The sequence below is a fragment of the Knufia obscura genome, assembly GCF_036327395.1.
Source record: "Knufia obscura strain CCFEE 5817 isolate CBS 148926 chromosome Unknown scaffold_3, whole genome shotgun sequence".
Lineage (NCBI taxonomy): Eukaryota > Fungi > Ascomycota > Eurotiomycetes > Chaetothyriales > Trichomeriaceae > Knufia > Knufia obscura.
Window position 1 is genome coordinate 1,930,534 of NW_027042689.1, and position 26,321 is coordinate 1,956,854.

Here is a 26,321-nt window from a genome sequence, read left to right on the forward strand (position 1 = left end):
GGTCAAAGAAGGATAGAATGTCTCACACGACTAGACACGAGAATCATCATTAGCGCAAAGCATTTCTTTCCATACCATATGGGCAGCGAGCAACTTGAGTCCATGTTGCCATTGGATCTAAGACGTGGTTATTGCAGGCTAAACCGAACACAGTTAGTGTCTTCGAAGCTGCGTCCGTCGAACCACTTCAAATATCCTGTTCAAATTGTTCCTACCATGGGGGTTGAGGACTTGTATCTGAACCTCATGAAAGAGCAGGTATTGCTCCTACCTTTCACGGGTATGCTCGTAGCATCTATAGCTGAGCGTAGGTGAGCGCCTTCGGTTGGCAGGACGGTTCTCTGGTGTGACTCTACCTCGCGACTGACAAGCGACGAAACATGAATGCGTGATATGGATACAGGTAGTTCGGGACGCGCTCTGCAGAAGAAGATATTCACGGTATGCGTCGGTACGTGTAAAAGTTCTCGTTTCACGTGGTCACTATTCGTCGGCATGTCACGAAATGCAAACACAACGCAACACTTTCACTGTTCATAGCAGGTATATCTTCCGTCCAGCGTGCTTAGCACTTCATGTTTGGTTTCTCTTACTGCAATCTACCAGCCACCATCTTCCCGTTGCGCCTGCGATCTCTTCTAACTACAACCTCCGATACAAAAACAACAAATCAAGCTTTCCTATATCCATTTCAGAAGGTGTGAGTTCACACGACCTATATCTCGATCATGTCTTCGACCATCATGTCCAGCGCTGCACCATCCAGCCTAAACTCGACCACGAGCAGTCCACTGCCATCAATCCCGAAACTACCACTCATCAGAACAGTACCACATCTACAAGCCGCCCCGCAGAATCAAAGCCCGCTGTTTAGATTGCCTGCAGAGCTTCGCTTGATGGTTCTACGCGAACTGCTGGTCAGTAACGAACTTATCGGCGAACGACAGGAATACGTGGATCCAAACTGGAAATACCCAGCAAATTCACGACCGAGAAACACAAAGGGCCAATTCTTGAAGGTGAAGACTGTTCATGGCCATCGTCTGACTCCCGCGATACTGGTCACATGCCAGACGATGCTACGAGACGGATGGCAGCTGTTCTACGAGAACACCATTACAATACAGATCTACTCTGGACGAGAAGTCCTCCAAGGGCATAGTAGTGGCAAATACAGCTGTGACGAGTGTCTCGTCCTTCCTATGTGGGATGGCCAATGCATGCTGCATAATACAATACGTCCCAACGTCGCTCCGACGCGACTCGCCTCTCGCTTCCAGAAATTTCACATCGAATTGAATGTCGATCCCAATACCGACCATTACGACTATGAAAGCTACAGAGATATGGTTCAAAAACTCCTACCAACGCTGTCTGGAGCATGTGTGCGTGTGAAACCAATTGGCATTTGTGCGGAAGATCACAACTTCGCCTCCCTGGAACAACAGCTGAAGGTGTTTCAGCTCCTACGTTGCCAGAAGTTCAGCATCGAGGCAACTCCATATGTCGACAAAACCACCATCGCTACCATTGAGCACATTGTTATGAGCAATGAAGCTGTCGTTGACCTCTGGAGATTGTTATCAAAGCTTGTCTCACACAGAATTCTAGTCTACAAGATGGAAATGTCCGATAGCGAGCTTGTAACGCTAGACCAGCTGTTCGACGACATGCAGACAGCCGCGATAGAATTTGACAGTGAGCGATTTTACAAGCTGCGAGCAAAATTCTTCAACAGGTTTGACCGGATAATTGCCGATATGAAGGAGGCAGCTTGCGATGATAGACAGTGAAGGGAGTACGTACGAGTCAAAGATGTGTATCTGTTTACGATTGGGATAGCACATGTATTGGCCTCGGTCTCGCACGAGTGCGCTGCATTCCTCAAGTCAAACCTGTCCAGGCCGTTCATGGAGCAGCATCCTGCCACGCTGCCCAACACTTCGTACATAGGATAGGGCGTACTACGGCATATAAAATGGCTATATTGCGGAAGAACAAAGAATGCTACGGGAAGGAATCAGCGATACAATTCGCATCGGCTTCTTCCTGGCCGTATGTCTTTCGGCTGCTAGCGATATATCCGTGTGCTCTAACTGTCTGAGGAGGAATGCCTCATCCTGCCTTTGTTCACCAGTTTCTGAGCTTGTCGCCTGTTATGTTCATACAACGAGCAGTCAGCACGACTTAATCAGTGTTCATAGGTAGCTAGACAGCTGTTGTGACTGGTCGTTTGTGTTCAACATAATTCATTGCGCCGTGTATCTACATAACAATGCTCAACGAAGAGACAACCCTTCGTTTCCCAACCGTTAAGGATATTGCCGTTGCCTTGCCAAAAGCAGACTTATCTCAAGTTATCAATAATAGCCTGTGCATACTCGTGCGTCTTCGCCTTTCCGCCCAGATCACCCGTCAGAGCCTTGCCGTCCGCCAAAGTCTTGAAGATAGCCTTCTCGACTCTTTCGGCCTCGGTGTTCAAACCCATATGCCTCAGCATCATGATGGAGCTCAGGAGCAATGCTGTAGGGTTTGCGAGACCCTTCCCTGCGATGTCTGGCGCGGAACCGTGCACAGCCTCGAAGATGGAGCATTCATCGCCGATGTTGCCGGAGGGTGTTAGACCGAGACCGCCAATCAGACCAGCGCACATATCGGAGAGGATGTCACCGTACAAGTTGGGCATAACCAGGACCTTATCGGCGTACGGGGCGGGGTCAGTGGTGATCTTCAAGCACGCGTTGTCCAGCAGTTCAGCGTCGAACTCGATGTTGGGGAAGTCCTTGGCGACATCTCGTGCTGTGCTCAGAAAGAGACCATCGGACATCTTCATGATTGTGGCTTTGTGGACGACTCGGACCTTGTTCTTGCCGATGTCCTGGGCGTATTGGAAGGCGTATCTGAGGACTCGTTCGGAGGCTTCTCTTGTAATCAGCTTGATGGACTGGACGACGCCGTCGACGACAACGTGCTCGATGCCGGAGTATTCGCCTTCTGTGTTCTCTCTGATCAGGACTGTGTTGACGTTGTCGTAGGGGGTTTTGTAGCCGGCGATGCTCTTGCAGGGACGCACGTTGGCGAAGAGGTTGAATGTTCTTCGGAGGGTGAGATTGAGGGAGACGTGGCCCTTGCCGACTGGGGTTGCTAGAGGACCCTTCAATGCGATGTAGTTCTTCTCTATCGAGGCAATGGATTCGTCTGGGATAACAGTTCGGCCGTCTTTTAGGTGAGGCGTAACATCGATGGGTTCCCACTTGATTGGCACGTTGGCAGCCGTGTAGATGTCCTTGACTGATTGTGAGATCTCGGGACCAATACCATCTCCTTCTATCAGTGAAACGGTGTATTTCCCGTCTGAGCCCTTCTTTCCCTTGAACAATGCGACTTTCTCGTCAACGGGTGTGGCATATCCTCTTATCTGCCGACTTATTAGTACGCGCGGGATGTCCTATCAAGCTGAGCAGCGGCATACCTGGTACGAGGCTGGAGTCCATCTCGGCTGCTGGCATGCTTTGCGCAGACATTGCCTTGTCGAAGAAGAAAAGACGCGAGGTGTGATCATGGCGGGCAATCAGTTATTCGGGTCCAGTGTGGTCGTGGTAGCTGTGAGATGGAGCGCGCAAGCTCTCTAGAGGTGACAGACAAGTCGTGAGCGTGTATTAGTGGGCGAGGTGGGTTAGGAAGAGTGTTGTCGAGTCCAGCTTCGCTATCTTTTGCAAGGCTCTGCAAAGCTCCCGCAGCTGTTAGCGAGAAGCATTTGAGGTCTCCACTAAACGTCACTGGATAGATCCGAGTTAGGCCTGAAACGGTTAGCTGATAATGCTCAGTTTCACGCGAGGCAAGTGCAGCCCGACCAAACATCGTCTCTGCCTCGAGGTTGATTGTTGACACGTGATAGTCAAGTATCATCCTGAGCACCTTGGACGTTGTCAAACAGATAAAGCTCGCATCATAGATCAAGTTTCCGCTGGCCCTCACTAGATGACGCCCTGGGCAAGTACGATGCTTCGGGGGTGATGTAAGCGTTCACTGCGACCATGTACGCGACTCAAGCAAGCGCCGACCAGAACGTCTTGAATTACTACAATCTTCAGGATGCGTTTCCAACTGAATGGCCTACCGAGCTTGATCAGAGCGATGAGGAGGACACTGATTCAAAGGCAGGCATCAGGCGTTCCAAGTCGAGATATTCTGCCTTGGAAAGGGCTGCAAGCGACAGGAGGACACTAATTCCTGGTTCACAAAAGACCCGCGAAGGCAAGGCAAATCTCGTTCAGAAGGACGAGCCTGATCCATTGGGCGGGAACAGAAGTGTAATCGCATCCCTAAAGCAACGTGGTCTCCCCATTGAGCAGGATACACGCATGAAGAACAGGTTCCTTCTATCCTCGACCACTTTCTCTCCGGCCTTGTTCCTGTCTCAGACACATTCAGATGCTTCAACAAGTGAGCTTATTCAAGGCTTGAGGTTTCTCGAGCAATCGATCGACCAAAAGTCGGCCTCACTTAAAGTCCTTGTCGAAACCAACTTTGAGCGCTTCGTCCGAGCCAAAGCCACCATTGACAATGTCTACACTGAGATGAGGAATCAAGGCATGGAACCACAGACTAGTGCTGGCCCACCTAGTCCACGAGGCCTTCGTCATTCACGTCAAGTCAGTCGACAAAGCGGTATGCATCAACGCATCACCAGCATTAGTAGCATAGCCCCACCTCCTGAGCCAAGCAAAAACGCGCTGCGAAAAGAGAGCGAGTATGGCGTCAAGGGTGTAAAAGGACCTCTGTTAGAAGTGTCGCAGAAAGCGGAAGACGTATGGGGTCCGGCATTAGGAGGTCGAGAACGTGAAGCGAGCTTGAAAGCTGTGGCAGAAGCTGTCGAGAAAGACCGTGCCCTGTATGAGCTTGGCGGCGAGATGAGCCTAGCAGCGCAGCAGAAGAATTATGAACGCATCGTGGAGCTGTGTGGTCAGGCTCGATCATATGCGACTCAAGCAACCGCTTTAGGCGAGCAGGCTGCTCAAACAGGTCAGACATTGACTGACGAGCAGGTGCACAAATTGCTAGTTACTGGTCGGATGTGGGCGGATGTGCAAGACCAAGTCAAAGGCATCAAGAAGGATATCTGGCGGCGCCTGAGCAATTTGCAGAATGCTCACCAGACACAGGCATCACCTCAGGGAGAGGAACATTTGTATCTTATCAGCATCCTACTGGAGCTCGGAGTGGAAGACAACCCAATCTGGGTGTGGCTGCTGAGCCGATACGATAACCTCAAGAACAAGATTGCCGCGGTGACAGGGCGGTCCAAAGTGGAGATCGAGATTTTACGCAGGCGGTTGGCATCAGCTGAACCGCCTTCACCAGAATCCGCCGCATCGTACATCCGATTAGCCGCACAAGAGCCGTCAGAAGCTAGCGACAATCAAAACATCCTGGATTTCTGGAAGACTGTATCGGCATATGTCAACAAACTACTATCTCTCACTGACGGACTGCTCGGGGAGATCGTCGACTTCTGGGATACTGCAAAGTCGTTCATTGACGGGAGCAAACAGAAGGCGTTGCCTGTCGGCTACGAGGGAGAAAGCCGCAAGCATCATCGACTCTCTGACGCAGGTGTTCGAGACTTATCGAACGGCGCAATTGAGCTCATTGGTATGCTGCGAGACGCTCTATACGCACTCTTCGCCGATAAACCCACAGAAGACATCTCATCTCTCTTTTCTCCCCTGAGCGGTGGGACACCGAAGACGCCGGGCACTCCGATGTTCTCACCGTCCGAAGGTCGCCTAGGCAGCCTTGACGAGACAAACATGCCGCCACCTTCGCCACGTAAAGGCGATGCTTGGGAAGATTATGCTTTCTGGCCACCGCATTCTAATGCACTGAGCGCTGTCCAACACATCGGCAAGATGCTGACCACCCTTGCATCAGGTGCTGGAGAAATGGTGGCCATCGACCCGGTACAACGGAACAATCCCCTGTGCGACAAGATTAGAGTATTAGTCAATGCGACGAGGGAAAGATGCTTAGGCGCAATATGTATAGCATGGAGCAATGATTCTGAACATTGCAGACTGCTAGAAGACTGGCTCAGATCTAGCGAAAAGCGCAATCAAACCAGGCTACCGGCATACTTCACCTCGTACGAGCGCACAGTCTTGAATGGTGTGCAGCAAATCCTCTATTATTCGGAGGGCATTACAAAATCGAGGTCCTTAGTCACACCACCATCCTCAAAGAACATACAGCTTGTGCGGCAGAAGTTCACAGAAAGCGTTTACTCAGTCCTAAGAGGCATGCTTCAGAACTCCGAGCACGTTACCACATCAGACGAGGACGAATGGGTGGTTGTTTCGGAAGCCTTCCAGAATGCAACAGGTGATAGTACCACTCAGGCATCGTATAGTATTGATTCGAGCAACCGAAACGTGAGGATGCTACTCACCATGTCAAACCTGAAAGCGCTCCGAAGCGAGCATGTACCAAATCTGATTCAGCTCTTCGAATCCACCTTCACAGTCAAGCTGACGGAAGAGACGGACCAGATCAACAAGAAGTTCGCCGAGATCGACAAGCAGTTGTTCCAGTCATACACGAAGCCGACGATTACCTATATTACCCATATCATCAAGGATGGCATAAATTCGCCTTCCTGGGAGCCAAAGACCACGAGACCCGATCAAGTCAGCCCGTACGTGTACGCCTCATTGATGGTACTGGTCAACATTCATACCGAGGTGTCGACTACTGTAATGCTTCCAGGTGCCACCACTTCCACACTTCTACACGAAATTCTTTCCTACCTCCTCGAGAACATGTCGCAAGCTCTCCTGGATGGGTTCAAAGAACGAAAGCCGAACAGGTATTCCCTGGCAGCGTTGATTCAGGCTACACTGGACACAGAGTTCATTGCGCAAACCATGTCGCAATATGCCAGCAAGAAAGTAGGCGAGATACAGAACGAGATATACGTCGAGCTTGATAAGAGAACGACGAACGATGCAAGAGCAGATCTACAAAAAGAGCTAGGAGTGATGAGAGGAGTACTCAAGAAGCTCAGAGAGAGCAGCAGAAATAGCTTCGGATGTTTCAAACGTGCTCGTTCTGATAAGCCCAAGGCTGAAAGACAACCGAGCGATAGATTGACTAGTTGAACATCACACAAACACTCTATTTGCCCCTTCTGCCACGTCTACCTCTTCCTCTCCTTCCGCCGCGACCTCTAGTAGTGCGTCCTGCTTTCCTACTATCGTCCTCTGTCTCTTCTTGTTCACTCTCGTCCTCTTCATCACTACTGTCCTCTTCGTCGTCCTGGTCAGCATCATGCATCTCAGTGTCCTCATCTTTAAGACTTGGACTTGCAGCTTTACTCGTCCTCCTACTTCCCTTAACACTACCAGTTACACTTTCTTCCTGTTTGACCTCCGTTAACCTTCGACCAGCGGCCCTCCTCCCACTTGACCTTGTACCCCGCAGAGAACCAACCGGGCTGCTTCGTGGATCCTCACTATCACCAATCGTGCTCTCCCGCATTCGCACCTCAGGCACTTCACCATCGTCAGACCAGACTTCCTCACCCTCAGCCAACCGCCTATCCCACATATCACGCTCAAAGTCCCCGCCCAGGTCAAACTCCCGCCAATACTCGACCGTCTTCTCATTGACGTCCTCGTCGGCTGGTATATCAGCGAAGATGGCGTCTTCGCGCTCATCGAGTGCCGCCAGGTCATACAAGCTGTTGAGTTTCTTCCATACGCCGTCTGCGGTGGATGCGTGTGGATGGTCTGGAAGGGGTTGCGGTATCGTGCCGCTGGTGTGCAGAGTGTCGAGGATGCTGAGCATCCGGAAGTGTTTGTGGATGCCGACTGGTTTGTAGCGTGTTAGGGCTTGGAGGAGGCAGAGTTCTTGGGGGGTGGTCCATTTGGTTGGGTCTAGTGATTCTGGGGGTGGTTCCGTCATTGTGATTGTGCTTGTGGCCATGGTTCTGGTTGGGATGTGCAAGACAGCGCCGGTGAGCGTCAGTAGCTTCGCGACCGTCTAAAGCCCTGACAGCGCCCGGTTCGAACGGAAGGAGCTTAGGTGTATACCCTCCAACAAGGGCTCCTGACCGAGTTGTAGCTTTCGACGTCCTTTACCGATTTTGTGACTTTCCTGCTGTCACCGAACCTGCCAACTCTCTTCACCCAGGCATAGATTAACGTCTGGCAAGGCAAAGACGTTATGGTGTACCTATGAAATCAATGCTGAGGTCGATACCCCTCTTCTGATTGGTTGAACCAGCCCGTCTCGATCTTCCTCAATTGTGGCTTGTGGCTGAGCTCAATTTGATTATTTTCAAATATCTGAGCTCATTCCTTCGATGACTCTTTCGCAGGCATCACTGCCTCCCTCGTGAGTCACCACAATCTGCTCAGGTCTGTGTACAAATACCAGCCTGCGCTCGCATCAAGCATGCCCTCTTTCTAAGCACAAGCAAAGCAGTTCGATCCCTTAGCTGGGTCATCGACTGTTCATCGCTGAGCCGACTGTACTCTGTCGAGACTCGCAAAGACAGCAAACATATGCTGCTGCCATACACTCCTTACACCCCGAACACGCAGATCTAGCATGGAGATCCCGGAGGACGTCCTCGACTGCTGTATCGAAACCTTCGTGCCCTCCTACGTCGACCTGCGCTCCCCAGAGAAAGCAGCAAATAGACTACGCAAGCAGAAACAGAAGTACTACGCTTACCGCGGTGTGCACCCATCGTGGGTGGGCCAGCAGTACTACACTCTCACTCTAGTCTCTGAGGAGCCCGTCCGATTGAGTAGGACCAGGAAGAGGAAGCATGTTCACACAACCGCTGTGGTGGAACCCGAGCACGAAACCATCCTCGACGACCTTCTAAGCAGGCAGGACTCCTTGACGACGATGATGACTGCTCCATCTATCCACCATGCCATTGCCGAAGCGCGCGCAACAGGGCACAATGCAACCCACACAGAAAACAACACCGATACATACAGCGCAGACTACGCGATCGCAACCACACTCGAGGCGCCCACCTCCCTTACTCAACTGGCAGGATATTGGCAGCATAACGCCTACTTCCAGTCGGTACCCGCCCTTCCAAATCCTGACCACCCCACCCACGTCAACATGAACCTGAAACTCAAATTGAAAACCTGGACGAAGCGTGACAACTTCGAACAAAAGACATACTTCTCCTCCGGCCCAGACACCCGCCATTCCCGAGGCAGACGGATCCGCCGTGATTATACCCAGCGATGGGAGAATCGGATGGTGGAGCGTGCGATGCTGCGAAGGGGATTAAGGGACAATGCAGTCGAGACGCCAAGTGATGTGGAAGCGATGGATATTTGTGATTGTGGGTGTGATTGGCCGGAGTGGCTTGATAACTGGGAAGAGCTGAAGGATCTGGTGGAGGGTGAAGATGGGACGGCGCGGGTGTGTGAAACGACTTCTGCGTATCATTGGTGGAGTGGTGCGTTGGATCGCGAGATGGAGGTGGAGGGCGAGAGTAATACTGAACAGGAAACAACCGATGAGAGATCTGAGGTGTTTTCTGTGCTTGAGAGTTTGCTGAGTAGTTCGGAGATTGTGGTCGTGTCGCGGTCACAGTCACAGTCATATGTGGATTGGGATGATGACGGCGGTAGTGTCGGGCTCAACGATATCTCGGATCTAGTTGGTGCTCTGGATGAGGTTGAGTGGGATGTAGTCTCTGATACAGGATGGTCTGAGTCTGCTCCGGTAACAGGAGCAGAAATATGAGTTGACCTGCGGTGAAATGAACCGAGTAGCGCAGCAGTGTTACCTACTCGTCCATCCTACAATCTACAGTCCCAGGCGGAGAGTACCACTGCATTCTGCTTGCACCACTGAAGGTGTGATGTTCAAATTGCCATCAGTACCGGAGGTGTGCTTATTGACCAAACCGACAGTTTTGCTCTTTTCACAGTCAAGCACATTGCGCTGTAGATAGCAATGTAGCTCTAGCGATAGTCGATCTGGGGTCTTACAGTGCTTCCAAGCATCGACTCACTAGCCACAAATATTGGATCCATAACTCTCTGCGCCGTCTATGCTATGGTATGTACTATTGCTTCAGAATAAGTATGCATCGACAATGAATGAGTCGAGCGACGAGAGCATCTTGCTGCGTCGGCCGTTATATACAGACATGGCCTACATCTAGCCTGCCGCTATAGACCATCACCACAGTCAATCAGTGCGATCAGCCGGCATACTGTACGTTGGATTGTTTCCAGCAAAACATGGACAAACACGCAGAATCCACAGTCAGCGACAGAGCAGTCCCTTCCTACGCAGCCAACGGCCCAACCCTAACACTCTCCCGCCCCCTCAATTCCCTCACCCTGCTCTCCTCCCTCTCCTCCCTCCTCTTCTTCACCATCAACTTATCAAACCTCCCCCTCGCCCCAAACTTAATCTTCGTAATCATATCCCCCGCCTGCCCCTTCGTGATATCCTCCCCCGTCAGCGGCTCCTCACTATTCACATACCGCAATTTATTCAGGAACGACAATTGCCCCTCACTTGCGGGTGTTTTCCGCCAGGGGGAACTGGTGATAATGAATAGACGCTCGAACTTACTGGCGGCGAAGGTGTCGGCTGCGTTCAGGGCGGATGTTAGTGTTGATGCTGTGGCGATTGTGCGGGGTTTGGACCAGGGAGAGTGGGATTTTTCGGTGGGTGGGAGGGAGGATTTGTAGATTATGTGGAAGAGGGGGGTTGTGTTGAAGGGGATTACGACGTCGCTGAGGGGTTCGGGTGTTTCCGGTTCTGCATCTGTGGTTGGTTTTGTTTTGAGTTTGGACTTGCTTTTGGTCTTAGTCTTGGTGGACTTGTTTGCTTTGGCGATTTCTGCGTCTGTGAGACGTCGCTTTTCGAGGGTTAGGACTCCACCGCGGGCGGCGAGGATGTATTTGTCTGTGTCGACTTGGACCCAGGCGTTTTGAGAGATTGCGCGGATGTGGCGTTCGCCTGAGGTGTCTTCTATTAGGTCGTGGACGCTGTCGTAGTGGGTGAATGTTAAGTCTCTGTTTAAGGGTTTGGAGTCTTGCACGCCGAACATTGATGGGGAGGAGGTGGAAGCCGTAAGTTCGGCGTCGGTGTCCTTTTGTTGTTTTAGCTTCTCAAGGTCGGAAGTTGATGCCTTCTCGACTAGTTCGCCTGGGTCTAGACCGAAGAGGGTGGGTACTGTGACTATACCCGTTTCGAGACTGGCGACCATGTCGATGACATGGCAGTCTGGTTTGTCCTTGTGAAGACGCATACCACGACCGATCATCTGAACGAGGAGATTGCGGGATTTGGTGGGACGACATAGGAGCACGCAGTCGATATTGGGTATGTCTGTGCCTTCGGTGAAGACGCCGCAGTTTAGAAGGACGGGGAACTCGCGGTTCTTGAAGGCTTCGAGGCGTTCTCCTCGGATCTTCTTCTTGGTGTCTCCTGTTATGAAGCGAGCATCAATACCGTGTTTGCGGAATGTGTCTGTGAGACTCCCAACGTGGTTCAGGTCAACGCAGAAGACGAGAGTGCTTTTTCTGTCTCCTGCTTCTGTAAGCCAGGACTTGACGGTAATTTCGTTGATCTCGTCGTTGTTCACGGCACTGCTGAGCTGGGAGATGGCGAAGTCTCTATCCTTGTTTGTCTTGACTCGGGAGAGATTTGCGCCCGATCTCACGGTTGTGAACTTGACGTCGCATAGCCATTTCTCGCCGATCATGTCGACGTAGTCTTTGTGGTAGACTATGTGGTCTATAACTGTGCCGAGTCTAAGACCATCAAAGCGGGAGAAGGTTGCGCTTACACCAACTAGTGCTGGGCCAACTGCCTGGGGGCTTGTGGTGCCTGGCACAACCGGCTGATCGAGGCCAAAGTGCTCGAGGACTTCCAGATAGCCGGGCGCTACGATATGGTGGGCTTCATCCACGAGGACGAGCTTGTATAGTTCCGGATCGTACTTCTCCAGCCTGCCTATCTGTAGACTGCGGACCGAGGCAATCGTGATATCTGCGACGCCCGAAGCATGTTGATCGCCCATCTCAATCTCAATGCTCTTCTCTGGATACGCCCTCCTACAGTGTCGTGCCGCTTGTTCCACCAATTCTCTACGATGTGCTAGAATGAGAGTCTTCGTAGCTTTCGCATGATCGGATTTGACTCGATCAATGAGCTGAGTGAAGATGACCGTCTTTCCACTGCCTGTGGCGAGAGACACACCCAGTCGTCTGTGCCCATTCTTGAGATAGGAGAGGACTGATTGTATGCATTCTTCTTGATACTGTCGTAGCCGGATTTGTTCTTCACGAACCACTGGTGGCGTGCCAGCCACGACGCTGGCTAGATTGCGCTGCCATCTTCGGGGACTGCTGACGGCATGAAAGGACCATGATGCGCGACTTAGCCATCTGGGAGAACCAAGCATGCTTCATGATGAATTGCTAGATATGCTATTCAGTGTTGAAGTGTACAGTATTGATGATGTCGTCGACGCCGCGAGGCTGACATGGCAAGGCTGTCATGGCATGTGACGGAGTCCGCGTCCACTGATCGTGCCTTCCTCAAGTTATGAATTTGAGGTTTGGTTCTTGCCTTTCTAGAGGACGCTGTTAACCAGCTTTTTTCGAGAAAATTGTTCTTCATAATGTTGATCACCAAAGCATCTGTGCGCAACACCACTCGTGGGATTGGAGTTTGCCGCACATCGAGCAACAAGCATGGACATAGAAAAGGCTGAAGACTCCGATGTCAATAAAAATGCCTCCTTAGCAGATGAGACCACAGGGTTCCTCAACGCAGGCGACAACTCAAGTGACGATGATCAATCAGAAGAAATTCCATATGCTGAACTGTCCACTGCAAAGGACTACCATAAGATCAGATGGAAGCAACTAAGCAAAAATTACAACGATCAATATCTGGAATTATTTCGCCAAAGTCAACAGATTGTGGATGTTGACGAGCCACTGCTGACAAGCCAGATTGGATCAGTTGTGTGGACAACAGATGAGAAGCAGCGGTTCTTCGATGCTCTTGCACGTAAAGGTCATCGAAATGTCCCAGCTATTGCTGCCGCTATCAAATCGAAGTCTCAAGTCGAGGTCATGCAGCTCCTCTTGAAGCTGAAAGACGCCGATATCGATCGTCAGAGGTTCTCCCGATACGCCAAAAACGTCACTCATGCCGAGATCGACGCCGCAATCGAGGTTGACGAGGATCTTGACACCCTGCTCGAGGATGCCGCTGATGCATTAGCTGCTTTTCAGAACTACTACGACTTATCTGCTGCGAAAAACAAAGGCGACGGTATCTGGTTGGTCGACAATACGACTGCGGCTTACATTGAAGACAAGTGCACTACTGCGGAAGATATTGATTCTGAGGGCGACCTGGAAATCAAATTCACCTTGTGGAAAGGCAGAAATGATGCACTGGGGATGTTCCACCTCAACACAATGCTGGAGCTCAGCAGAGACGTCTTCATGAATACGTCAAACCATAGTGATCTTGATCATTGGACCGAAGTAGCAGAAGATGATGAACAACCATCGATGACCGTCGATGCTGTTCAGACCTACTATCATCTTATCAAGAGTCTCGTCCAAAGAGTGGTGCAGAGTGCCGTCTTCCTCGCCGAGTCGCGAATACGCTCAACCACAACACCGGCTTACGCACCAGCAAGAGTGCTGAAAGACACCGATATTGTGGCAGCGTTGAAGGTTCTCAACATGCCAGTCGATTCATTCGAGCATTGGGCCAAATTTCCAAGGCGAAGTGATGTCAGAGTCGTTCTTGGAGGACATACGAAAGGTGTGTCAAACTCGGAAGCTCTGAGCTTACCACAGGTCGAAAAAGCTCTCTCAGTCCGTGCTTCGAAGGGTAGACGCCGGTCCCTGTCGAGTATGACGAGCATGTCGTCGCAAGAAGAAGACGCGGAGGACGAGCAGAGCATGGGTGATAGCGAAGTGGCAGAAAATAGAGGACAACTCCAGTCAGCGAACCGGCGCGGAAGATGGTCAAGCCGAGACGTACGACACGATTCGCTTTCGGATTCGCTTTCGGATGAAGCTTCAGACACTTCCTCCTTCGTCGGCAGCGACCACTCTTCTGCAAACGCTGCTTCGAGCACGGACAGTCATGATAACGGGCCAATCGAAGTAGAGCAAAACGACATCCCTATAAGCCGGAAGCGTCGTCGAGTGATGCTCGAGGAAGCTCAAGACGAATTTCTAGAGAAGCTCGATCATTCAACCGGAGTCAAAGACGCTTCGCGGCTACGGCAAGTGCTGGGCCTTCCAGATGTTAAAGAAGAACAAGAAGAAGTAAGGGGCAAACGTCCGAAGACACTTCGGAAGACGGTGGAAGAGCTACAAGACTGGTCGGAGATCTCGTTCCGCGGCTCGTGGGAGAGAAAGAGGCTAGTATCAAAGACTTTCGACGATGCTTGAGAGGAAGCTGTTTGAGCATTGACATGCGTAACTTTCCAGCCACCGCATTGCGATTGACAGTCGCTTGCGGTGATCCGGCAGATAGCTTCACGAAAGCGACAATCGTATTAGGCGTCCCAGAGGCGGGGCTGTTGGCGTTATCCTTTAAAGCAATCTCAAAGTCCTGCGTTTGCTGCTCAAACATATTCTGAGTCGTCTTTAGCCAACCAGAGCGAGGCTGCACATCATCATGGCGAACCCAATGTCCGGCCTGCACAACGCCGATCTCGCGATGATGCGAATTCCTTCAGAATATAGCCTTGTCCTTCTCACATCAGGCATTGCGCTAGCATTTTCCAGCGGTCTAGGCATGACCATTGGCGGAAGTTACCGCAAAAGGGCAAATATCCAGTATCCTTTCCTCTATGCGAGCGAAGAACAGTGCAAGAAAAACCCAGCAGCCTTCACGTTCAATTGCGCTCAAAGATGTCACGCGAACTACACCGAAAATCTCTTTCCAATGGTCGGAAGCATGCTGATAGCGGGGTTGGATAATCCGCGGAGGGTGACTGTATTAGGGATCGCTTGGCTCGTTGCTAGATATATTTACTGGCGAGCATATACCAGCATGAAATATGAGGATGTAGCTCGCATGGAGGGAGCCAGGTTCGGACGAGGCTTGACGCCTATGGGATGGTGGATTCCTCAATGGACACTTCACTATCTTGCTATCACATCCATGTTTAGGATGGTGATGCAACTGAAAGCAGCATGAGGAGAGGGCACTGCTCGTCGCTGCTACATGGCAAGGGTGGTTAGGCACGTATGAGCAACATACATGGGTGCCTCAGGCTCGAAAACACGACATGATCACGTCCGAAAGAGCTTGGAGTAGTTAGCGGTCGATCTCCCGCGCAGCTCGCCATGTACCAAAACAAGAAGCTTCGACCATGACAGCATAATAACGACGCGGTTTCCTTCACTCACTCTTACTCTAGACTCTCTTCTCTTCACATGTTTTGGTTTTCGAGTGTTCCTCCCTTATTACTACTAGTGATGTAGCATTCATACACCTCAGCGATCGTCTAATGACTTCACGACGCGTCTTTTGACGCGTCAAAGCACAAACCGATTCCCAGCCACATAATCATCTACAAGTTCCACTATTCACACTTGCCAGCGAACTTGACACGACAGTGCTGAAGGACGACCTCGTGAGAGATTAAATGAGCTATCTTTCTTCCATAGAGGTACTCTCCATAGAGCGCAACATCGACACAGCAGAGCTTGCGCGACTTGCGAAGTCACCGATATGCCTCTACGAGAAATCGTCGCTGGCGATGATAGAGCTTTACAAGATATTGCTGATGGGCTTGCGAAATCGCATAAGCACCTCTTAATTACTGGTGCTGGCATCAGCACTAGTTGTGGCATACCTGTGAGTTCTCTCCCGAAAAACCGTCGCGGCTCATCGCTAACGTCAGTACAGGATTTCAGGTCAAAAGATGGCTTGTACAATGTCATCCCGGACCAGGCTCTTCTACCTACACCACCTCCTTCGAACCCATCGACACCCTCCTCTCGCAAGCGCAAAGCTTACACGAGTGATGACGACGAGCCACCGTCTTCTCAGTCATCCATCTTCTCTTCCGGCAGCTACAGGTCTTCGCCGTCGTCACGGATGAAAGGAGAAGATCTGTTCAACGCGCGCGTCTTCCATAGCGCTGAGACTACTACGACTTTCTACCAATTCATTGCAACCCTCAGGCACAAAATCATGAACGACGTAAAGAGCACAAGCGCGACACACAAATTCGTCAGAACTCTGCGTGATGGCGGCAGATTGATGCGCTGCTACACACAGAACATAGATGGTCTGGAAGCTCGGGAGGGTCTTTGCATGGACTTGACGCGCGGCCGAGGCAATAAGCGTAGGTTCATGAAGAAGAATTATGAGACACCACGACCGCAGGAGACCCAAGGTACGGACTTCGAATCTGGTTGTGAGGTTGTGCAGCTACATGGTGAGCTGAGCAACCTTCGATGCCGGGTATGCGCGACGGAACAGGAATGGACCGAATCGGAAACAGAAATCTTCTTGGAAGGCGCCGCTCCAAAGTGCGAAATCTGTGCGGAAAAAAGTGATGCACGACAAGCAACAGGCAAGCGCGGTCTTGCTGTAGGGGAGCTGAGACCCAACATCGTGCTGTATGGCGAAGAACATCCACAGAATTCTCTGCTGGTGCCACTCATTGCATTTGACCAAGCCTCGAACCCGGACCTGCTGATCATCATGGGCACATCTCTGAAAGTTCACGGGTTGCAGAAAGTTGTGAGAGATTTTGCAAAAGTCGTGCACAATCAAAAGAATGGTCGAGTTATTTTCGTGAACAGGACACGGCCGTCAGAGAGCCAATGGGAGGGTATCATCGACGACTACGTGGCTATGGATTGCGATGAATGGATAGCAGATCTGAGGTCGAGGAGAGAAGATCTCTGGTTGAGACAAGGTGAGCTTGATCTGAAGGTGACCAAGGTCGTAGGTCAGAAAAGGAAGAGGAAGTCCACAGACGAAAGCGAGATCGAGGTGGCGAGACCGAAGAAGCGAGCGAACATATCTGTCGACGTTCCTGTGCTCAAAACAACGCAATCGAAAAAGGCTCGTCAAACCATCACAGTACACAAAGACTCAACGAACGTACAGAAGACACCCAAAACCCGAAAACAAACAGGCTGGAAGAACCGGGATTCAGAAACCAAGCGTATCGCTCAGGTGCTTTCTCCATTGGTGCAACAGAGACCAACATTTTCTCCACTGAAACGGCATTTCAAGCCTCTAGTCGATGGACAAATTGGAAAGGACTTTGTACCAGGTTCTCCCCTAGAACCAGCTTATTCTGCCTTAAGCCCTCCCCAGACAGTATCGGAACGAGTCGTCAAGAACAAACTTGCGGAAATGGCAACACCGACACCCAGGCAGAATATGAAGTCTTCCGGACTCAGGAAGTCGAAGTTGGCATACAGCGAAGATGCGGAGAATTCACTGTCTCCTACCCAGTCGCCAACATCGCAGATCGATGCAATACAGGATACAGAAGATGAAGATGAGCTTGATCTAGACCAAAAGAACAAGACTAGCGCGATCAAGCAGCTGTCCTTCGTCAACGCTAACGTCGGTGATGAAGAGGACAAGCCTCTATACGCGCGACTCGGCAACTTGGCAAGCAAGCTGTTCTCCGCAAGAGCACGGAAGGACGCAGGTCTTGAAGAGTGGTCTTCGGGCTTGCCAGCTGATAGACCACCGAGATGAAACTATGAGACATGAAATATCTGCATAATGTGATGAGCACTAGATCTCTCGAAAAGGTTACCCATCTTTGTACCTGCTTTTAACGGAAACTACGCTGCGTCAATTTGGACCGTGCTAGCACCTGGTGCGGCGGGTAATCCGACGTGAGTTGAATATTTGTGTCTTGGCAATAGCCAGCACGGATTTTAGAGCTGTCGCGAGCACTCTAGGCCTACGAAACTCCCCTGCGAATCATTATCAAAGAAGCTCGACGACACTGAAACGTATGTCAGGGCCGACTTCGGATGTAACCACAACGGTGGCACCATCCCAGCATGGCAGAGATGTACTAACGAACAGCTGATGGACGGAATTGGACCTTCATTAGTACTAGCTGCCCTGCATGATCAGATAATGATTAGATGAAGATTTGCTCAATGATTGGGCACTAGCGACCCTGACTCGCCGAGATAAGATTAATCACGCTTTCTTCCAAGCGCACCAAGACATCGTCTCACAAGCTTTCCGAGCTTATGCCCATCCACCTCCATTTTCGTCTCGTGCTTCTGCCTCGCTGGCCGGTGATTATGCCCGAAGTGTTGAAAGCTCATGCGAGGTCGCTGCTTTGTTCACCGCAGGTGGGAGCTCAAAAATTTTGCAGGCTCTTCTGGGAAATCCATTGCGATTTTCCACCCAGGCCGCTCCTCGCTAACGCTCACCAACAGCTGTTGGTGGGGTAGCCACGATGCTTGACGAGCTTGCCAGCTTCCCATGTGGTCGAGCCCATGCGATTCCTGACTCCAAGCGGCTGTGCCAAGGGCGCTCGTCTGTTCGATCAGGATCCACGTAGCAGCCCACCATGAGCTCGAACCGACCTGCAGGGACAGCTATGATCCCAGCCAGACGACACTTTCAAGTATATAGCGTCCGCCGACACGACTTCGTGGTTTCGACTCTATCTTGATCTTATCAATCTCGATCTGCATTTGTGCAACACTTCCATCTGCCACTACACACGTGCGGTCTCATCATGGGAATCAGTTTGCGTGGCCTGACCTCAGCGGCGCTTGTCACCCAGAACACGGCTACAACAAATAGAGCAAATATCGACATTGCTGATATCCCTGCCTCTATACAAGCTCACACCAGCTTCGATGGCGGCCGATCTGACGAGAAGCTGGGGGCTACTCGGAGTAGTGCCGCTACAGATGATTCTGCATCAGATGACGAGCTGACCAAAATTGACACAAATGCCCAGCGTGGTACGCAAAATGTGCAGGCTATGACCCACGTCTGGTCGAAAAGGGATCTGATACTTGCGTATATCATGTAAGTGCTCAGCAACCCTGTTGGAGGCAAGACATACTGATATGTCGAAGGATGTGGTTGATTCAGTTCACACTCTCCTTCACCTCGTCGACCATCAGTACCCTGACGCCGTATGTCACGTCCTCCTTCCAGCAACACTCCCTGACGGCACTCACCGGCGTTATCTCTTCCCTAATTGCTGGTATCTGGAAGTTGCCGTATGCAAAAATCATGAGTATATGGGGCAGACCACAGGCTCTGATACTGGGAGTGATCGCTGTCACCCTGGGTATCATCATGATGGCTGGTTGCAACAACGTACAGACCTACTGTGCAGCCCAGGTCTTCTTCTACCTCGGCTACAACAGCATCGACTTCTCCATGACGGTCTTCATTGCCGATACATCTAAGCTGAGGAACAGAGGATTCTTTATTGGCTACGCCGGATCACCATGGCTTATTACCACCTGGGTCTACGGCTTCGCAGTCGAAAGCATCACCAGGCCTAACGGTATAGGGTTCAGATGGGGCTTCGGGGTGTTCAGTATCGTTGTCCCAATCGTCTGTGCACCTTTGATAGCCCTGTTCTTCCTGAACGAGCGCAAAGCCAGGAACGCAGGTCTCATCCAGCCCAACCCTAGTCGAGGTACCTTTGCCCAAACAGCTCTATACTACGCCAAAGAGTTTGACGTTATCGGCCTTCTCGTCCTCGCCACAGGCCTGGCGCTCTTCCTGCTCACCTTCAACATCTACACCCTCCAACCTCTGCTGTGGCGATCACCCCTAATCATCTGCTTCTTCATCTTCGGCGGTCTCCTGATCATCGCCTTCGGCGTCTGGGAAGCAAAATTCGCACCAGTCACATTCGTCCCATGGCACCTCCTCAAGAACCGAACCGTCATCTTCACATACACCATGGCCGGCGCCCTCTACATAGGCTGGTACATCTGGGACACCTACTTCTACTCCCTCCTCATCGTCCTCTTCAACCAATCAATCCCCCACGCCACCTACATCAGCAACATCTACACCATGGGCTCCTGCTTCACCTGCCTCGTCTACGGCGTCTGCCTCCGCTACTACGGCCATCTGAAATGGTACTCCCTTTTCTGGGGCGTCCCACTCACCATGTTCGGTGTCGGCCTAATGATCAAGTTCCGGCAACCAGACGTAAACATCGGGTATATCGTCATGTGCCAACTCTTCATTGCCTTCGGCGGCGGTGTCCTCGTTACCTCCGAGCAAACAACCCTGATGGCCGTCTCAAAGCAACAAGACTTCCCCGCCCTCCTCGCCTGCGAGTCCATGATCATCGCCATTGGTAGTGCCATCGGTTCAACAATCGCCAGTGCGATGTGGCAGGGTATCTTCCCCGCTCGGCTGCTTCAGAATTTGCCCGCTGACGCCCAGGCAAACTTCATGGAGATCTATGGTGACATCGAAGTGCAGTCTGGCTATGCTTGGGGGAGCCCGACGAGAGACGCGATTAATTTGAGTTATGGGCAGACGCAGAGGTATATGCTCATTGCGGCTACTAGTATCTACGTTGTTTGTTTGGCGTCGGTAGCGTTGTGGCAGGATGTGGATGTTAAGAACATGAAGCAGAGAACCATTGGGCTGCTATAGATGATTACCGACTTACAAGACGCAAGGAGGGCCCTAGTCTTGCATGATATCGAGTGTTTCATGTAATCGTGTCGTGGAAAACAATACCATGCGTCCAGGCACGAGGCCGACATCGTCCCACACAGCTCTCTTACTTTCCCAAACTTGTCGATTACACTCGTTCTCTCAACCCTACCCCATCAAACCCTCAACATCCTCAACCTAGCAGTACGTGCGTCCACCCGGGACGCTACGCACATCCTCCCTGCATAGCGCCACATCGATGTCCACCCCGCAGCAGGGCCAGATGAACAACTCCCGCCTCTCCACCCATGCGACAGCAGTACTGCGCTCGCCATCGCTGCCCCAGCGTAAATGGTGGAAGGACTTGCAGTCTCTGAATTGAGGGCGAAGCAACCAGGTTGACTTGATGCAATCAGCCTCTGTGCTAGCAATCAACCTGCAGTCTTCAACCGTACCTGATAAGAATTTTACGTGAGGTATCAGAACCATAGTAAACTCTGTAGAGTTCATTGAGTGACAATTATATACACAGTGACGCTGTAACGCTCGACAGAAGGACGACTTTCCTAGAGGCATGCTCCCACGTTTGTACCACATACAACGTCGAATCAAACACCTATGCCACCTCTTCCTATCTCCTCGCATCCACTCCTTCCGGTGTTGAAGACTCAGAATTAACCTGTGTCCTCTCACTATCATACGTCCCATCATGATCCTCATCCCTCCCACCCTTCTTGTTCTTCCTCCTCAACGCCCCCTTCCCCTCATTATTAAACTCCGCATCCCTCTCACTAACCTGCACCATCCCCGCCGCCATCCCCGCCGCACCCCTCTCCGGGTCTTCCCTCCCCCTCGACTCCTTATTCCTCAACAGCCTATCCTCCGGCAACTCCGGCTTCCCCCCAAACTCACCAACACAACCTCCCCATCCGCCGTCAAATGATCCATAATCTCCAGCTCCTCCCCCGTAAACAACCTTGGCAACACCTTCCACCTCAACGGGATAAGCGCCATAATCAACACCGGAAATCCGATAGCCGCGATCGTCTGCGATATCGCCACGGTCGTCGCCCATCCGAGTAATTGCCAGCCGAGATAATGCCATATCTGGCTGCGCTTCACCTTGAGCAGCGGCTCATGCGGCGGGATGAATTGCCGCTGAGTGAAGAGGAACTTGAGTTTGTGGACGAGGATCGGATTCGTGAGGATGCCGCCTAGGCCGACGGTGAAGAAGACGCCGCTGAAGATGGCGCGTGGCATCGTGCGGAGGACTATGAGGAGGGGGCGCGTCATCATGCCTACCAGCGCGAGACCCATTAGAAAGTGAGATATTCTTTGTTCTGCGACTTTGGTGGCTTTGGTGTTATGGCGGACGATGACGGGTTCGGTGTCGTGGTCTTTGGTGGAGATGTACTCTGGTGTGTCGTCGTAGTATGTCAGGGAATCTGTGTGCACTGGTGCTTGCGGGACAAGACCGTTCGGAAGCGGGATGTTGAGGATTCCGCCGGCGAAACAGGTGCAGCCCAGCAGGAAGAAATCCCAGTGGAAGCCGGCTGGTTTCTTGAGTGGGAAGTTACGTGCTTGGGCGGTTAGGGAGGAGACATTGTGATCGTAGTAGAAGAGGAGCATCATGAGGAAACCGATGGGGAGAGCGACGAAGATCCATTTTACTTCGAGGGTCCAGAATGCGACGACCCAGGGTCTGTCGACTGTGGGGTAGAAGGCGCGCGTGATGGGGAGGCGGATGAAGTCGGCGTAGGCGAGGTTGCCGGGGAAATGGGAGAAGCCTGTCCACCAGACTGTTGCGAGTACGTATGCGTAGTCTGAGATGAACTTGCGAACGCCGGATGTCGCGAAGGAGGTGCTGCCGATGCGCTCGAGGTAGTAGACTGTCATGAAGTATAGAATTGCGATCATTGACGAGGCGAACCCGTTGGCGATCTGGCCGTCGTAGAAGTTGATCGCTAGTTCTTCGCAGCCTTTGACGACGTAGATTGTGCCGACGTAGAGGCCGAATGTCTGCGAGGAGAAATCGGTGATGGTGCGCATGTAGTCGCAGAGATTTGTGATTGCGATGGCCCAGTGCCAGATTGCGGCCCAGATGCCGACCCAGACCATGAAGCGGGGATAGATGGTTACGTCGTGGAGCTTGATGATATCGTAGATTGTGTAGTTGAAGAGGGAGATTAGACCGGTTACACCGACGACTGTGAGGGGTTGGGCGGAGAGGGTCGAGAAGACGATTGCGGCGAGGGCGCTGGAAAGGAGTGCCTCGTTGATGCCGAAGAAGCCGCCTGTATTGTGGCTCATGTCGAGCTGGAAGGCGAGGGCGGGGAGGAGGTTGATGAAGAAGATTCGGATTGTGCCGGCGAAGACGCGGTAGGCCCAGCCGTCTATTATGTCGGACCAGTAGTATGGAAGTCGACGTTTGATGTCGTACCACATGCCACGGCATGGGTGGGCGCATCGTGCCCAGAAGCCTTGCTCATCCTGCCATTTGTAGGGATCGGCCTGTGTGTCTAAGGTCGGTACTTTCGTAAGCATCGTGACAGTCGTGATGGTCTATACTACGAGCTGAGCAAAAGGTAAACAGAACGACAAGTACATGTGAGGCGATGCCTCAAGAAAGGAATGACAGCGAGTCTAGCGACGGTGAGGTGAAGTGCGCTTTAGCTTGTTGTTTACGAATCGAGATGAACTCGTGCAGGGGCCTTGTTGATATTAGCATTGAATGAAGGCGCGTGCAGCTCGAGACCTATGACGGAGATCCACATTAAGTCTGCCTCTATGCGAGATAAAAAGGCGTGGGCAGACGACAATGCATGAGATCTGCTCCATCATAACCGAAGTATAAGGAGTATTTAAAGGTTCTCATTGGTCGGCAGAACACGGTCGAGTTGGCGCGATGTCTTTAAAACGAACCTTGAAGAGTCTCCGATATGCTTTTGCTTTACGAGGTGCCCATGCTCTGCCCTTAACGTCCCGATCGTGCTGCTCGCAGCTTGGCCGATGGGCGACGCTGCATAGAATTAAATCTTTGAGATCCGAGCATAATCGTCTTCTGTTCCTGACGAGCGTGCAGATCTAAGCAGCCAGTCGGTAGGGTTGTAACACAAAGCCAAGCAAAAGATCTCTGAGCAGAAAAGATGACGAAGTTTGGGGTTCATCTTAGAACGTGCCGACAGCCAATCAAACAGCCGTCGCAACGCCACCTACACGATCCTCCCTGCTTGTTGAAGATTCTGCCTGGGCAGCACTTTGTGGTTTAGCTCTGGGCAGTTTTTGCTAGGCGCGTGAGATCTGCCCGGTTCCACATGAATTTCTGAGACGAGAACAGAAGTTTCAGCCACACAACGCCGACCGTCTGCAGTTGCTATTTTTCTGGGAGCGAAGAGCCTGTGTATTATGGCCGTATGGACCGTACAGTATCACCACTCGGCCCTCAAGCCTATGCCGGCGCCCAAGTTCGTCCTGTTGCGCCCCAGAGCCGTTGCATAGTATCGGCTGAGGGTCTGTTCGAAGAAGATTGGGGAGCAAGCACTGTTATTTGAACCCATTGCCTAGCCCGGAGTCATCGTAGAGGCCATTCAACTCTGGCTTGAACAAGTCACTAGACAGAAGCGAGTTTCCTACGGTCCTTGTACCTGCAACAAGGCTCACCACATAAGCAAACCTTGTCCAAATTGTCCCAATACCTGCCTGAATAGTCAACTGTCAGTTCTTTACCAGCTTGAACTCCTTTCGAGACGACAACGATTCGCTGAACACCCAGCCATGAGAACGTCTGGAACTGGCAATTCGATGCACATGAATGATTCATGAATCGTGTGAAATTGCCGCATCTCCCTTGCCATATCTGATACGGCTCATGATCTCCTGCCTGACTCTGCATCACATCGACATCGGCCAGTCCTTTTGTGAGCTTACCAACGAACTCGCCAACAGCCTGACCGCGCTCAAAAGCGCAGCAAGCTATGAGTCCATTGTTCTTGCCGTTGTCGGTGCGAAAGACCTGCACCGGAGTGGGTGTACGTGGGTTCGGGCTGTATAGGTTGGGGAAGCATTCACACTCGTTCTCCTCGGCAATACTCGACTGTCTCAAGGAGCACGATTTGCAGTAGTGTTCAGGGCCTCCTTCGAATCGTCGTGGATCTGTCTCACCCCATTGATCTGTATCAATTACGGAGTCTTCCAGATTCTGGTAGGTAAAGTTCGGATCCCATTTCTTGTAGGTCACAGCCAACGGGACAGGGTCTTCTCCCTTTTTCTTGCTGACAGCCCAGTCATGAGGGTGGCCTCGCCAGTGAATCTGAGTGGATTCGCCGACAAGTGATAGCAGCTGCCTCCATTGTGGCTGTAGCGTATCTGCCGCTACTTCAGCTCGCAGTTTTAGAGACCGTAGCTTGTTCATCGCGTCTTCGTCGAAGCCAAGTCGGTACTTGCAGAATCTGTAAATACCTGGACCCGCAAAGATCAGTGCACTCCAGCCAGCAGCATCCTTGATCTCTCGATATCCTTTCCAAATGGCCATTCTGTTCCGTAGCTCCTTCTCTGACCATGAGAAGGAAGTGCAAGCCTCTGTCAGCACGATCTTCTTGTGTTCTTGTGGTCGCAGCTCGGCACGGTCTTCTCTTAGGGCGGCGAGTCTTGCATTATAGCAATCGATCCAGTGAGCTTGCACGATGACCTCAAAAGCTCGTGCAGTACGACTACTGGTCGTAATCTGGCGGCAGCATTTAGTGGCGTTGCTGAATTCGAGGTTCGTTGTAGCGAATCGACTTGTTTGGCCAGACATCTTCTCCAGCACCCATTGCATCGTTTCCTTAAGATCATCACCCATAGCTAGGCTCTTGGGATTGTGTATCTGCTCCCATATGCCTTCGATCAGCTTATCGATTGTCGACTGTTCCATCTTGTGTGAATTTGCATTGTCTTGTTTCCGTCGTTTTGGAAAGGTGCGGTCATCGCCTTCCACTTGCCTGCCACCACCGACGGGCGGAGTAGTAGGTGGGGTCTGCTCGACCTCTGCCGGAAGTATAGGATAGAAATTGTTGGCATTGGACCCGGTATCCGGCAGCACTGGTTGGGATGACAACAAAGTGTTAGCGGGAGCAGGATGAGGCGCGTCTAGCATGGTATGCTCGACAGGCGGGTATGGCGTAGACTCCGAGGTGATTGTATTCATCGGTGAGGGTAGCCCGTGAGACATGTTGAAAGCATGTTGAGCATGATACGGTGTACCAGTTAGTGGTGACCCACTATGGCTGGCGACCTGATGCCTCAAATCATCTATGTCGATTGAGTCGAGTACGACACGCCTTGTCAGACCCGTTGAGTCCTGTGGAAGCACAAGGTTTGCTTCTATCTGTAATTGAGAGTTCAGTGGCGTCTCTTGAGACACGATTTGTGCCAAGATGTCGTCGATCTTGTTGATCAACCGCCCACGGAGCATGTCCATTGTGTCAGATGCACACGGGCAGGCAAAGGTGTACCTCACATGCAGGAACGAGGTCAGTAGAAAGTGCCGTCGAGATCGAAGCACATCAAGTATGGAAGAATTGGTTTTGGATTGAACGGAGGAGAACAAGCCACACCAAGGCCGGCTGAAAGGTCAATATGAATAGGCAAAG

At 51.6% G+C, this 26,321-nt stretch overlaps 12 protein-coding genes across 12 annotated transcripts; 7 read left to right on the forward strand and 5 right to left on the reverse strand.

Annotated features, from left to right (window-relative positions):
- Positions 1 to 743: 743 nt before the first annotated feature.
- On the forward strand, positions 744 to 1,793 carry PMZ80_003786 (uncharacterized protein; the record flags this gene model as incomplete). The annotated part of the gene is made up of 1 exon (XM_064872214.1): positions 744 to 1,793. One exon carries the CDS (start codon positions 744 to 746, stop codon positions 1,791 to 1,793), a length of 1,050 nt encoding a protein of 349 aa, XP_064732594.1.
- Positions 1,794 to 2,347: 554 nt separating this feature from the next.
- Positions 2,348 to 3,562, reverse strand: IDH2 (NAD-dependent isocitrate dehydrogenase; the record flags this gene model as incomplete). The annotated part of the gene is made up of 2 exons (XM_064872215.1): positions 2,348 to 3,418; positions 3,473 to 3,562. 2 exons carry the CDS (start codon positions 3,560 to 3,562, stop codon positions 2,348 to 2,350), a joined length of 1,161 nt encoding a protein of 386 aa, XP_064732595.1.
- Positions 3,563 to 4,037: 475 nt separating this feature from the next.
- SEC5 (Exocyst complex component S5) lies at positions 4,038 to 7,157 on the forward strand (the record flags this gene model as incomplete). The annotated part of the gene is made up of 1 exon (XM_064872216.1): positions 4,038 to 7,157. The coding sequence occupies one exon, from the start codon at positions 4,038 to 4,040 to the stop codon at positions 7,155 to 7,157; it is 3,120 nt and encodes a 1,039-aa protein (XP_064732596.1).
- Positions 7,158 to 7,173: 16 nt separating this feature from the next.
- Positions 7,174 to 7,983, reverse strand: PMZ80_003789 (uncharacterized protein; the record flags this gene model as incomplete). Its single annotated transcript, XM_064872217.1, has 1 exon — positions 7,174 to 7,983. The coding sequence occupies one exon, from the start codon at positions 7,981 to 7,983 to the stop codon at positions 7,174 to 7,176; it is 810 nt and encodes a 269-aa protein (XP_064732597.1).
- A 627-nt stretch (positions 7,984 to 8,610) lies between these two features.
- Positions 8,611 to 9,780, forward strand: PMZ80_003790 (uncharacterized protein; the record flags this gene model as incomplete). The annotated part of the gene is made up of 1 exon (XM_064872218.1): positions 8,611 to 9,780. The coding sequence occupies one exon, from the start codon at positions 8,611 to 8,613 to the stop codon at positions 9,778 to 9,780; it is 1,170 nt and encodes a 389-aa protein (XP_064732598.1).
- Positions 9,781 to 10,330: 550 nt separating this feature from the next.
- On the reverse strand, positions 10,331 to 12,463 carry irc3 (putative ATP-dependent helicase IRC3; the record flags this gene model as incomplete). Its single annotated transcript, XM_064872219.1, has 1 exon — positions 10,331 to 12,463. The coding sequence occupies one exon, from the start codon at positions 12,461 to 12,463 to the stop codon at positions 10,331 to 10,333; it is 2,133 nt and encodes a 710-aa protein (XP_064732599.1).
- Positions 12,464 to 12,755: 292 nt separating this feature from the next.
- Positions 12,756 to 14,486, forward strand: PMZ80_003792 (uncharacterized protein; the record flags this gene model as incomplete). The annotated part of the gene is made up of 1 exon (XM_064872220.1): positions 12,756 to 14,486. One exon carries the CDS (start codon positions 12,756 to 12,758, stop codon positions 14,484 to 14,486), a length of 1,731 nt encoding a protein of 576 aa, XP_064732600.1.
- Positions 14,487 to 14,715: 229 nt separating this feature from the next.
- On the forward strand, positions 14,716 to 15,240 carry PMZ80_003793 (uncharacterized protein; the record flags this gene model as incomplete). The annotated part of the gene is made up of 1 exon (XM_064872221.1): positions 14,716 to 15,240. The coding sequence occupies one exon, from the start codon at positions 14,716 to 14,718 to the stop codon at positions 15,238 to 15,240; it is 525 nt and encodes a 174-aa protein (XP_064732601.1).
- A 537-nt stretch (positions 15,241 to 15,777) lies between these two features.
- Positions 15,778 to 17,775, forward strand: HST3 (NAD-dependent deacetylase hst3; the record flags this gene model as incomplete). The annotated part of the gene is made up of 2 exons (XM_064872222.1): positions 15,778 to 15,903; positions 15,955 to 17,775. 2 exons carry the CDS (start codon positions 15,778 to 15,780, stop codon positions 17,773 to 17,775), a joined length of 1,947 nt encoding a protein of 648 aa, XP_064732602.1.
- Positions 17,776 to 18,784: 1,009 nt separating this feature from the next.
- PMZ80_003795 (uncharacterized protein) lies at positions 18,785 to 20,688 on the forward strand (the record flags this gene model as incomplete). Its single annotated transcript, XM_064872223.1, has 2 exons — positions 18,785 to 19,083; positions 19,134 to 20,688. The coding sequence occupies 2 exons, from the start codon at positions 18,785 to 18,787 to the stop codon at positions 20,686 to 20,688; spliced, it is 1,854 nt and encodes a 617-aa protein (XP_064732603.1).
- A 634-nt stretch (positions 20,689 to 21,322) lies between these two features.
- PMZ80_003796 (uncharacterized protein) lies at positions 21,323 to 23,235 on the reverse strand (the record flags this gene model as incomplete). The annotated part of the gene is given in 2 exon segments (XM_064872224.1): positions 21,323 to 21,802; positions 21,814 to 23,235. 2 exon segments carry the CDS (start codon positions 23,233 to 23,235, stop codon positions 21,323 to 21,325), a joined length of 1,902 nt encoding a protein of 633 aa, XP_064732604.1.
- A 1,066-nt stretch (positions 23,236 to 24,301) lies between these two features.
- Positions 24,302 to 26,149, reverse strand: PMZ80_003797 (uncharacterized protein; the record flags this gene model as incomplete). The annotated part of the gene is made up of 1 exon (XM_064872225.1): positions 24,302 to 26,149. The coding sequence occupies one exon, from the start codon at positions 26,147 to 26,149 to the stop codon at positions 24,302 to 24,304; it is 1,848 nt and encodes a 615-aa protein (XP_064732605.1).
- Positions 26,150 to 26,321: the final 172 nt, after the last annotated feature.